Genomic DNA, 12,500 nt, shown 5'->3' on the forward strand with positions numbered 1-12,500 from the left:
ATTCCCTATATAGTGAACTACTAGTGACCAGGGCCCTATTCCCTATATAGTGAACTACTAGTGACCAGAGCCCTATTCCCTATATAGTGAACTACTAGTGACCAGAGCCCTATTCCCTATATAGTGAACTACTGGTGACCAGAGCCCTATTCCCTATATAGTGAACTACTAGTGACCAGAGCCCTATTCCCTATATAGTGAACTACTAGTAACCAGAGCCCTATTCCCTATATAGTGAACTACTAGTGACCAGAGCCCTATTCCCTATATAGTGAACTACTAGTGACCAGAGCCCTATTCCCTATATAGTGAACTACTAGTAACCAGAGCCCTATTCCCTATATAGTGAACTACTAGTGACCAGAGCCCTATTCCCTATATAGTGAACTACTAGTGACCAGAGCCCTATTCCCTATATAGTGAACTACTAGTGACCAGAGCCCTATTCCCTATATAGTGAACTACTAGTGACCAGAGCCCTATTCCCTATATAGTGAACTACTAGTGACCAGAGCCCTATTCCCTATATAGTGAACTACTAGTGACCAGAGCCCTATTCCCTATATAGTGAACTACTAGTGACCAGAGCCCTATTCCCTATATAGTGAACTATTAGTGACCAGAGTCCTATTCCCTATATAGTGAACTACTAGTGACCAGAGCCCTATTCCCTATATAGTGAACTATTAGTGACCAGAGTCCTATTCCCTATATAGTGAACTACTAGTGACCAGAGCCCTATTCCCTAAATAGTGAACTACTAGTGACCATAGCCCTATTCCCTATATAGTGAACTACTAGTGACCAGAGCCCTATTCCCTATATAGTGAACTACTTTAGACCAGAGCCCTATTCCCTATATAGTGAACTACTTTAGACCAGAGCCCTATTCCCTATATAGTGAACTACTAGTGACCAGAGCCCTATTCCCTATATAGTGAACTACTAGTGACCAGAGCCCTATTCCCTATATAGTGAACTACTAGTGACCAGAGCCCTATTCCCTATATAGTGAACTACTAGTGACCAGGGCCCTATTCCCTATATAGTGAACTACTAGTGACCATAGCCCTATTCCCTATATAGTGAACTACTTTAGACCAGAGCCCTATTCCCTATATAGTGAACTACTAGTGACCAGAGCCCTATTCCCTATATAGTGAACTACTAGTGACCAGAGCCCTATTCCCTATATAGTGAACTACTAGTGACGAGAGCCCTATTCCCTATATAGTGAACTACTAGTGACCAGAGCCCTATTCCCTATATAGTGAACTACTAGTGACCAGAGCCCTATTCCCTATATAGTGAACTATTAGTGACCAGAGTCCTATTCCCTATATAGTGAACTACTAGTGACCAGAGCCCTATTCCCTATATAGTGAAGTATTAGTGACCAGAGTCCTATTCCCTATATAGTGAACTACTAGTGACCAGAGCCCTATTCCCTATATAGTGAACTACTAGTGACCAGGGCCCTATTCCCTATATAGTGAGCTACTAGTGACCAGAGCCCTATTCCCTATATAGTGAACTACTTTAGACCAGAGCCCTATTCCCTATATAGTGAACTACTAGTGACCAGAGCCCTATTCCCTATATAGTGAACTACTAGTGACCAGAGCCCTATTCCCTATATAGTGAACTACTAGTGACCAGAGCCCTATTCCCTATATAGTGCACTACTTTAGACCAGAGCCCTATTCCCTATATAGTGAACTACTTTAGACCAGAGCCCTATTCCCTATATAGTGCACTACTTTAGACCAGGGCCCTATTCCCTATATAGTGAACTACTAGGGACCAGAGTCCTATTCCCTATATAGTGAACTACTAGTGACCAGGGCCCTATTCCCTATATAGTGAACTACTAGTGACCAGAACCCTATTCCCTATATAGTGAACTACTAGGGACCAGAGCCCTATTCCCTATATAGTGCACTACTTTAGACCAGAGCCCTATTCCCTATATAGTGAACTACTAGTGACCAGAGCCCTATTCCCTATATAGTGAACTACTAGTGACCAGAGCCCTATTCCCTATATAGTGAACTACTAGTGACCAGGGCCCTATTCCCTATATAGTGAACTACTTTAGACCAGAGCCCTATTCCCTATATAGTGAACTACTTTAGACTAGAGCCCTATTCCCTATATAGTGCACTACTTTAGACCAGGGCCCTATTCCCTATATAGTGAACTACTAGGGACCAGAGTCCTATTCCCTATATAGTGAACTACTAGTGACCAGGGCCCTATTCCCTATATAGTGAACTACTAGTGACCAGAACCCTATTCCCTATATAGTGAACTACTAGGGACCAGAGCCCTATTCCCTATATAGTGCACTACTTTAGACCAGGGCCCTATTCCCTATATAGTGAACTACTAGTGACCAGAGCCCTATTCCCTATATAGTGAACTACTTTAGACCAGAGCCCTATTCCCTATATAGTGAACTACTTTAGACCAGGTCCCTATTCCCTATATAGTGAACTACTAGTGACCAGAGCCCTATTCCCTATATAGGGAACTATTAGTGACCAGAGTCCTATTCCCTATATAGTGAACTACTAGTGACCAGAGCCCTATTCCCTATATAGTGAACTATTAGTGACCAGAGTCCTATTCCCTATATAGTGAACTACTAGTGACCAGAGCCCTATTCCCTATATAGTGAACTACTAGTGACCATAGCCCTATTCCCTATATAGTGAACTACTAGTGACCAGAGCCCTATTCCCTATATAGTGAACTACTAGTGACCAGAGCCCTATTCCCTATATAGTGAACTACTAGTGACCAGAGCCCTATTCCCTATATAGTGAACTACTAGTGACCAGAGCCCTATTCCCTATATAGTGAACTACTAGTGACCAGAGCCCTATTCCCTATATAGTGAACTACTAGTGACCAGAGCCCTATTCCCTATATTGTGAACTACTAGTGACCAGGGCCCTATTCCCTATATAGTGAACTACTAGTGACCATAGCCCTATTCCCTATATAGTGAACTACTTTAGACCAGAGCCCTATTCCCTATATAGTGAACTACTAGTGACCAGAGCCCTATTCCCTATATAGTGAACTACTAGTGACCAGAGCCCTATTCCCTATATAGTGAACTACTAGTGACCAGAGCCCTATTCCCTATATAGTGAACTACTAGTGACCAGAGCCCTATTCCCTATATAGTGAACTACTAGTGACCAGAGCCCTATTCCCTATATAGTGAACTATTAGTGACCAGAGTCCTATTCCCTATATAGTGAACTACTAGTGACCAGAGCCCTATTCCCTATATAGTGAAGTATTAGTGACCAGAGTCCTATTCCCTATATAGTGAACTACTAGTGACCAGAGCCCTATTCCCTATATAGTGAACTACTAGTGACCAGGGCCCTATTCCCTATATAGTGAGCTACTAGTGACCAGAGCCCTATTCCCTATATAGTGAACTACTTTAGACCAGAGCCCTATTCCCTATATAGTGAACTACTAGTGACCAGAGCCCTATTCCCTATATAGTGAACTACTAGTGACCAGAGCCCTATTCCCTATATAGTGAACTACTAGTGACCAGAGCCCTATTCCCTATATAGTGAACTACTAGTGACCAGGGCCTTATTCCCTATATAGTGAACTACTAGTGACCAGAGCCCTATTCCCTATATAGTGAACTACTTTAGACCAGAGCCCTATTCCCTATATAGTGAACTACTAGTGACCAGAGCCCTATTCCCTATATAGTGAACTACTAGTGACCAGAGCCCTATTCCCTATATAGTGAACTACTAGTGACCAGAGCCCTATTCCCTATATAGTGAACTACTAGTGACCAGAGCCCTATTCCCTATATAGTGAACTACTAGTGACCAGAGCCCTATTCCCTATATAGTGAACTACTTTAGACCAGAGCCCTATTCCCTATATAGTGAACTACTAGTGACCAGAGCCCTATTCCCTATATAGTGAACTACTAGTGACCAGAGCCCTATTCCCTATATAGTGAACTACTAGTGACCAGAGCCCTATTCCCTATATAGTGAACTACTAGTGACCAGAGCCCTATTCCCTATATAGTGAACTATTAGTGACCATTGTCCTATTCCCTATATAGTGAACTACTAGTGACCAGAGCCCTATTCCCTATATAGTGAACTACTAGTGACCAGGGCCCTATTCCCTATATAGTGAACTACTAGTGACCAGAGCCCTATTCCCTATATAGTGAACTACTTTAGACCAGAGCCCTATTCCCTATATAGTGAACTACTAGTGACCAGAGCCCTATTCCCTATATAGTGAACTACTAGTGACCAGAGCCCTATTCCCTATATAGTGAACTACTAGTGACCAGAGCCCTATTCCCTATATAGTGAACTACTAGTGACCAGGGCCCTATTCCCTATATAGTGAACTACTAGTGACCATAGCCCTATTCCCTATATAGTGAACTACTTTAGACCAGAGCCCTATTCCCTATATAGTGAACTACTAGTGACCAGAGCCCTATTCCCTATATAGTGAACTACTAGTGACCAGAGCCCTATTCCCTATATAGTGAACTACTAGTGACCAGAGCCCTATTCCCTATATAGTGAACTACTAGTGACCAGAGCCCTATTCCCTATATAGTGAACTACTAGTGACCAGAGCCCTATTCCCTATATAGTGAACTACTAGTGACCAGAGCCCTATTCCCTAATAATAATATTGTCACGTCCTGACCATAGTAAGATGCTATTTTCTATGGTAGAGTTGGTCAGGGCGTGACAGGGTTTATTTTGTGTTTTTCTATGTTTTCTATATATATGTTTAGTTCTAGTTTTCTATTTCTATGTTGGTTTTTTGGGATGATCTCCAATTAGAGGCAGCTGGTCCTCGTTGTCTCTAATTGGAGATCATAGTTAAGTAGGGATTTTTTCCACCTGTGTTTGTGGGTAGATGTTTTCTGTTTAGTCTATGTACCTGACAGAACTGTGCGCTTTCGGTTTGTCTTTAGTGTTTTTTAGTTATAATAAGTTTCATCATGATGTGAGTAGGCACATTTGCTATTTAACACAACCATTTTTTGTGACAAAACTCTTTGTAGAGTTGAAAATGCCATGGAAACGCATTTAACTTTAAAAAAATATTTTTGGCACAGACATTTAAGAGAATGTAAACACAGACGCTGGGAGACGAGAAGCAAGTACGGAGTGTGGATTTAATAATAAATATACATGAAAACAAACCACAAACAAAGTCTGGACATAAGAACAGGAACACAAGGCTGACTGGGGAATGAACCTGAGGGAGTGACAGGTAGAACAGGAAGATAACAACAAGGCTGACTGGGGAATGAACCTGAGGGAGTGGCAGGTAGAACAGGAACACAAGGCTGACTGGGGAATGAACCTGAGGGAGTGACAGGTAGAACAGGAAGGTAACAACAAGGCTGACTGGGGAATGAACCTGAGGGAGTGGCAGGTAGAACAGGAACACAAGGCTGACTGGGGAATGAACCTGAGGGAGTGACAGGTAGAACAGGAAGATAACAACAAGGCTGACTGGGGAATGAACCTGAGGGAGTGACAGGTAGAACAGGAAGATAACAACAAGGCTGACTGGGGCATGAACCTGAGGGAGTGACAGGTAGAACAGGAAGATAACAACAAGGCTGACTGGGGAATGAACCTGAGGGAGTGACAGGTAGAACAGGAACACAAGGCTGACTGGGGAATGAACCTGAGGGAGTGACAGGTAGAACAGGAAGATAACAACAAGGCTGACTGGGGAATGAACCTGAGGGAGTGACAGGTAGAACAGGAAGATAACAACAAGGCTGACTGGGGAATGAACCTGAGGGAGTGACAGGTAGAACAGGAAGATAACAACAAGGCTGACTGGGGAATGAACCTGAGGGAGTGACAGGTAGAACAGGAAGATAACAACAAGGCTGACTGGGGAATGAACCTGAGGGAGTGACAGGTAGAACAGGAAGATAACAACAAGGCTGACTGGGGAATGAACCTGAGGGAGTGGCAGGTAGAACAGGAACACAAGGCTGACTGGGGAATGAACCTGAGGGAGTGACAGGTAGAACAGGAAGGTAACAACAAGGCTGACTGGGGAATGAACCTGAGGGAGTGGCAGGTAGAACAGGAACACAAGGCTGACTGGGGAATGAACCTGAGGGAGTGACAGGTAGAACAGGAAGATAACAACAAGGCTGACTGGGGAATGAACCTGAGGGAGTGGCAGGTAGAACAGGAACACAAGGCTGACTGGGGAATGAACCTGAGGGAGTGACAGGTAGAACAGGAAGGTAACAACAAGGCTGACTGGGGAATGAACCTGAGGGAGTGACAGATAGAACAGGAAGGTAACAACAAGGCTGACTGGGGAATGAACCTGAGGGAGTGACAGGTAGAACAGGAAGGTAACAACAAGGCTGACTGGGGAATGAACCTGAGGGAGTGACAGGTAGAACAGGAACACAAGTCTGACTGGGGAATGAACCTGAGGGAGTGGCAGGTAGAACAGGAACACAAGGCTGACTGGGGAATGAACCTGAGGGAGTGACAGGTAGAACAGGAAGATAACAACAAGGCTGACTGGGGAATGAACCTGAGGGAGTGACAGGTAGAACAGGAAGGTAACAACAAGGCTGACTGGGGAATGAACCTGAGGGAGTGACAGGTAGAACAGGAAGGTAACAACAAGGCTGACTGGGGAATGAACCTGAGGGAGTGACAGATAGAACAGGAACACAAGGCTGACTGGGGAATGAACCTGAGGGAGTGACAGGTAGAACAGGAAGGTAACAACAAGGCTGACTGGGGAATGAACCTGAGGGAGTGACAGTTAGAACAGGAAGATAACAACAAGGCTGACTGGGGAATGAACCTGAGGGAGTGACAGGTAGAACAGGAAGGTAACAACAAGGCTGACTGGGGAATGAACCTGAGGGAGTGACAGGTAGAAGGCTGACTGGGGAATGAACCTGAGGGAGTGACAGATAGAACAGGAAGATAACAACAACGCTGACTGGGGAATGAACCTGAGGGAGTGACAGGTAGAACAGGAAGATAACAACAAGGCTGACTGGGGAATGAACCTGAGGGAGTGACAGGTAGAACAGGAACACAAGGCTGACTGGGGAATGAACCTGAGGGAGTGACAGGTAGAACAGGAACACAAGGCTGACTGGGGAATGAACCTGAGGGAGTGACAGGTAGAACAGGAAGATAACAACAAGGCTGACTGGGGAATGAACCTGAGGGAGTGACAGGTAGAACAGGAAGATAACAACAAGGCTGACTGGGGAATGAACCTGAGGGAGTGGCAGGTAGAACAGGAACACAAGGCTGACTGGGGAATGAACCTGAGGGAGTGACAGGTAGAACAGGAAGATAACAACAAGGCTGACTGGGGAATGAACCTGAGGGAGTGACAGATAGAACAGGAAGGTAACAACAAGGCTGACTGGGGCATGAACCTGAGGGAGTGACAGGTAGAACAGGAAGATAACAACAAGGCTGACTGGGGAATGAACCTGAGGGAGTGACAGGTAGAACAGGAACACAAGGATGACTGGGGAATGAACCTGAGGGAGTGACAGGTAGAACAGGAAGATAACAACAAGGCTGACTGGGGCATGAACCTGAGGGAGTGACAGGTAGAACAGGAACACAAGGCTGACTGGGGAATGAACCTGAGGGAGTGACAGGTAGAACAGGAAGGTAACAACAAGGCTGACTGGGGAATGAACCTGAGGGAGTGACAGATAGAACAGGAACACAAGGCTGACTGGGGAATGAACCTGAGGGAGTGACAGGTAGAACAGGAAGATAACAACAAGGCTGACTGGGGAATGAACCTGAGGGAGTGGCAGGTAGAACAGGAAGATAACAACAAGGCTGACTGGGGAATGAACCTGAGGGAGTGGCAGGTAGAACAGGAAGATAACAACAAGGCTGACTGGGGAATGAACCTGAGGGAGTGACAGGTAGAACAGGAAGATAACAACAAGGCTGACTGGGGAATGAACCTGAGGGAGTGACAGGTAGAACAGGAAGGTAACAACAAGGCTGACTGGGGCATGAACCTGAGGGAGTGGCAGGTAGAACAGGAAGATAACAACAAGGCTGACTGGGGCATGAACCTGAGGGAGTGACAGGTAGAACAGGAAGATAACAACAAGGCTGACTGGGACATGAACCTGAGGGAGTGACAGATAGAACAGGAACACAAGGCTGACTGGGGAATGAACCTGAGGGAGTGACAGGTAGAACAGGAACACAAGGCTGACTGGGGAATGAACCTGAGGGAGTGACAGGTAGAACAGGAAGATAACAACAAGGCTGACTGGGGCATGAACCTGAGGGAGTGACAGGTAGAAGGCTGACTGGGGAATGAACCTGAGGGAGTGGCAGGTAGAGGGATGGAAATCATAGAAGGGCTGCAGTCCAGGTGAGTCTCATGAGGCGCAGGTGCGCGGAACGATGGTGACAGGTGTGCGCAATAATCCCCACACTGGCGAAAACGAGCGCTGGAAAGAGGGAGAGCGGGACTAAACGTGATAGTGAAAAAGTACATTTTTGTATGCTTTACGTCATCATGCACTAGTTTTTATCTGCAACGAGTCAGTTTGGTGGAAACAGCGACGGTGGGGAAAATGCGGGTATTTTCTCTATGCGGTTTCTAGAATATTCGCATGAATATTGGATGGAAACCTAGATGATTATAAGATTATTATGGACAAAATGTGTCAAACTGCAGTCAAGCATCGATCATCATGTCACCAGAAGAAGACCTGGATATTTATTGGAAAGCAGCATCAAACTCATCACCTTTTCACTTTCACCCCCCTGTGAAGTTGATTTTATTTCATCTGTAGCCTAATAAACTGCATGTTATCCTGAGTTGTAGTGGGAGGACCAGACACCATATCATCTGTAGCCTAATAAACTGCATGTTATCCTGAGTTGTAGTGGGAGGACCAGACACCATATCATCTGTAGCCTAATAAACTGCATGTTATCCTGAGTTGTTGTGGGAGGACCAGACACCATATCATCTGTAGCCTAATAAACTGCATGTTATCCTGAGTTGTAGTGGGAGGACCAGACACCATATCATCTGTAGCCTAATAAACTGCATGTTATCCTGAGTTGTAGTGGGAGGACCAGACACCATATCATCTGTAGCCTAATAAACTGCATGTTATCCTGAGTTGTAGTGGGAGGACCAGACATCATATCATCTGTAGCCTAATAAACTGCATGTTATCCTGAGTTGTAGTGGGAGGACCAGACACCATATCATCTGTAGCCTAATAAACTGCATGTTATCCTGAGTTGTAGTGGGAGGACCAGACACCATATCATCTGTAGCCTAATAAACTGCATGTTATCCTGAGTTGTAGTGGGAGGACCAGACACCATATCATCTGTAGCCTAATAAACTGCATGTTATCCTGAGTTGTAGTGGGAGGACCAGACACCATATCATCTGTAGCCTAATAAACTGCATGTTATCCTGAGTTGTAGTGGGAGGACCAGACACCATATCATCTGTAGCCTAATAAACTGCATGTTATCCTGAGTTGTAGTGGGAGGACCAGACACCATATCATCTGTAGCCTAATAAACTGCATGTTATCCTGAGTTGTAGTGGGAGGACCAGACACCATATCATCTGTAGCCTAATAAACTGCATGTTATCCTGAGTTGTAGTGGGAGGACCAGACACCATATCATCTGTAGCCTAATAAACTGCATGTTATCCTGAGTTGTAGTGGGAGGACCAGACATCATATCATCTGTAGCCTAATAAACTGCATGTTATCCTGAGTTGTAGTGGGAGGACCAGACACCATATCATCTGTAGCCTAATAAACTGCATGTTATCCTGAGTTGTAGTGGGAGGACCAGACACCATATCATCTGTAGCCTAATAAACTGCATGTTATCCTGAGTTGTAGTGGGAGGACCAGACACCATATCATCTGTAGCCTAATAAACTGCATGTTATCCTGAGTTGTAGTGGGAGGACCAGACACCATATCATCTGTAGCCTAATAAACTGCATGTTATCCTGAGTTGTAGTGGGAGGACCAGACACCATATCATCTGTAGCCTAATAAACTGCATGTTATCCTGAGTTGTAGTGGGAGGACCAGACACCATATCATCTGTAGCCTAATAAACTGCATGTTATCCTGAGTTGTAGTGGGAGGACCAGACATCATATCATCTGTAGCCTAATAAACTGCATGTTATCCTGAGTTGTAGTGGGAGGACCAGACACCATATCATCTGTAGCCTAATAAACTGCATGTTATCCTGAGTTGTAGTGGGAGGACCAGACACCATATCATCTGTAGCCTAATAAACTGCATGTTATCCTGAGTTGTAGTGGGAGGACCAGACACCATATCATCTGTAGCCTAATAAACTGCATGTTATCCTGAGTTGTAGTGGGAGGACCAGACACCATATCATCTGTAGCCTAATAAACTGCATGTTATCCTGAGTTGTAGTGGGAGGACCAGACACCATATCATCTGTAGCCTAATAAACTGCATGTTATCCTGAGTTGTAGTGGGAGGACCAGACATCATATCATCTGTAGCCTAATAAACTGCATGTTATCCTGAGTTGTAGTGGGAGGACCAGACACCATATCATCTGTAGCCTAATAAACTGCATGTTATCCTGAGTTGTAGTGGGAGGACCAGACATCACGTCACAGCGTCATGTTTACTTCCATGTGATGGTTATTATACTGTAGCAATATTTACATCACTAGCATTTCTTGCATAATTGATTTTACCGGCACAAAAAAAGATCTCACCTTGTCTAGCATATATTGTTTTGTCGGCATTTGTAAAGTTTACCGACAAAATGTTCTTTTTCTTTCAGGCCTGTCTGACATTTTTTTATCAGACATGTACATTATATTTGCATAAAAAGGTTGAATGGAAACCTGGTTAGTTTGTGGTATTTCAGCTTTGTGGTAGTTCAGGTCAACTGAGGACAACTGAAGTGCTTCACTTTGATGCTAAACCCATAAAGGCGATGATATTGCAACTAAATAGTCAACATTTATTGATCAATCCCTTGAAAACGGCACTCCGTTGTCTGTGGTTTTAGCGGAGCTGCGGGTCTCCTTGCCATCCCAGCAGGCAAATGGAACGCTTTCTTTCCACCGTATTGTGACGTTTTATTGATGACGACCTATTAGAATGAGTTGTATAAAAGGTTCTAACTCCATAATGACATCACGCTCTCTGTGTTTTCATTTGAATGTAAACTTGTTTCTGTGCTGCTATGTGACAGAATATTCATATTCCCATACATATTGATCTGAGCATCTTTGAGGAACAATGCAGGTGAGTACTGAGCAGGCTAAATTATGATCTAACCCCCCCCCATTAAAAGCTCAATAGCTGTATTCTGACAGTTTAAAAACATTATTTGTAGAGGCTGCTGCCTAAAGTTTTCAGATGTATAGTTAAATGGTACTCAATACATTTAGCTGTGATACGACTAGCTCCTAAACGTCTAAACTAACATGGATCATTTAGCTACTTGATTGAGAATTTTAGGACCCCTGTAGGTATCAAAAATCAATATATATATTTATTTTTTGGGGCCTTCGCTATAGTCCATAGACGGGAATGCATTGAGAGGAACACAATATATAAATGGCAGAACACAGAGTCAAAAAAATGTATCATAAGGAATAAGGTTTTGAAGCGTCTGTCCTTTATATAAGAGATATAAGAAAGCTCAGAAAGAAATACATATTTAACCCTTTTATTTTGTTGGCACAAAACTACTTCCATAAATCCATAATTTTTTTCAAAACTGGTACCGGGTTACCTTCAGATGAGTCCCGTGACATTTGTGGGGGTCGTAGAGACAAACGAAGAACACCATCTTGTTCGTGAGAGTCTCCCCTTTCTATAGTGGGGTCACAAACGATTCGAACGCTACAGACGATTTTCGGGATGTCTCCTGGGCTGACAAACAGCGTTGTAGCTCTGCCACTTTCAACCACAGACGTGGAAGAGAGACATCAGCGGATGTGGTGGATTGAGAAGCAGCCCATTCAAAAATATATCTGTAGATTAAACAGAAGATTTTGACAGGGACCTTTTAAAAGGATGTTAATTAGATTGACACACGGGTACGTCTCTTAAGGACTAGCCTGATCAGCCTCCTACAACGTGGAAGAAAGACGTATTGGCAGCGTGTTTGTTTACTCTCCTTGTTTTGTTTCCTGTGTTTGTTTATCTGTAAACGTGTTTGTTTACCTCCCAGCAAGCCAATGAAAACCAAGCCAGGAGAGATAGGAGCTGCTTTGAGAGCCTGACCTTATGGGACCTGAAGAACCACAACCACAGTAGGCTGAAACACACAACACACACACACACACACACACACACACACAGACAGACAGACAGACAGACAGACAGACAGACAGACAGACAGACAGACAGACAGACA

At 44.2% G+C, this 12,500-nt stretch overlaps 1 protein-coding gene across 1 annotated transcript in view; it reads left to right on the plus strand.

Moving 5' to 3' along the window:
• The first annotated feature begins 11,374 nt into the window (after window positions 1-11,374).
• Window positions 11,375-12,500, plus strand: part of LOC123734147 (phosducin-like protein 3) — a 7,157-nt gene continuing 6,031 nt past the window's right edge. The window contains exons 1-2 of the mRNA XM_045712897.1: window positions 11,375-11,380; window positions 12,315-12,396. Of these exons, the coding sequence (XP_045568853.1) occupies window positions 11,375-11,380; window positions 12,315-12,396 (88 nt within the window). The remainder of the gene's footprint in view (window positions 11,381-12,314; window positions 12,397-12,500) is intronic.

The sequence above is a fragment of the Salmo salar genome, unplaced genomic scaffold (genome assembly GCF_905237065.1).
Source record: "Salmo salar unplaced genomic scaffold, Ssal_v3.1, whole genome shotgun sequence".
NCBI lineage: Eukaryota > Metazoa > Chordata > Actinopteri > Salmoniformes > Salmonidae > Salmo > Salmo salar.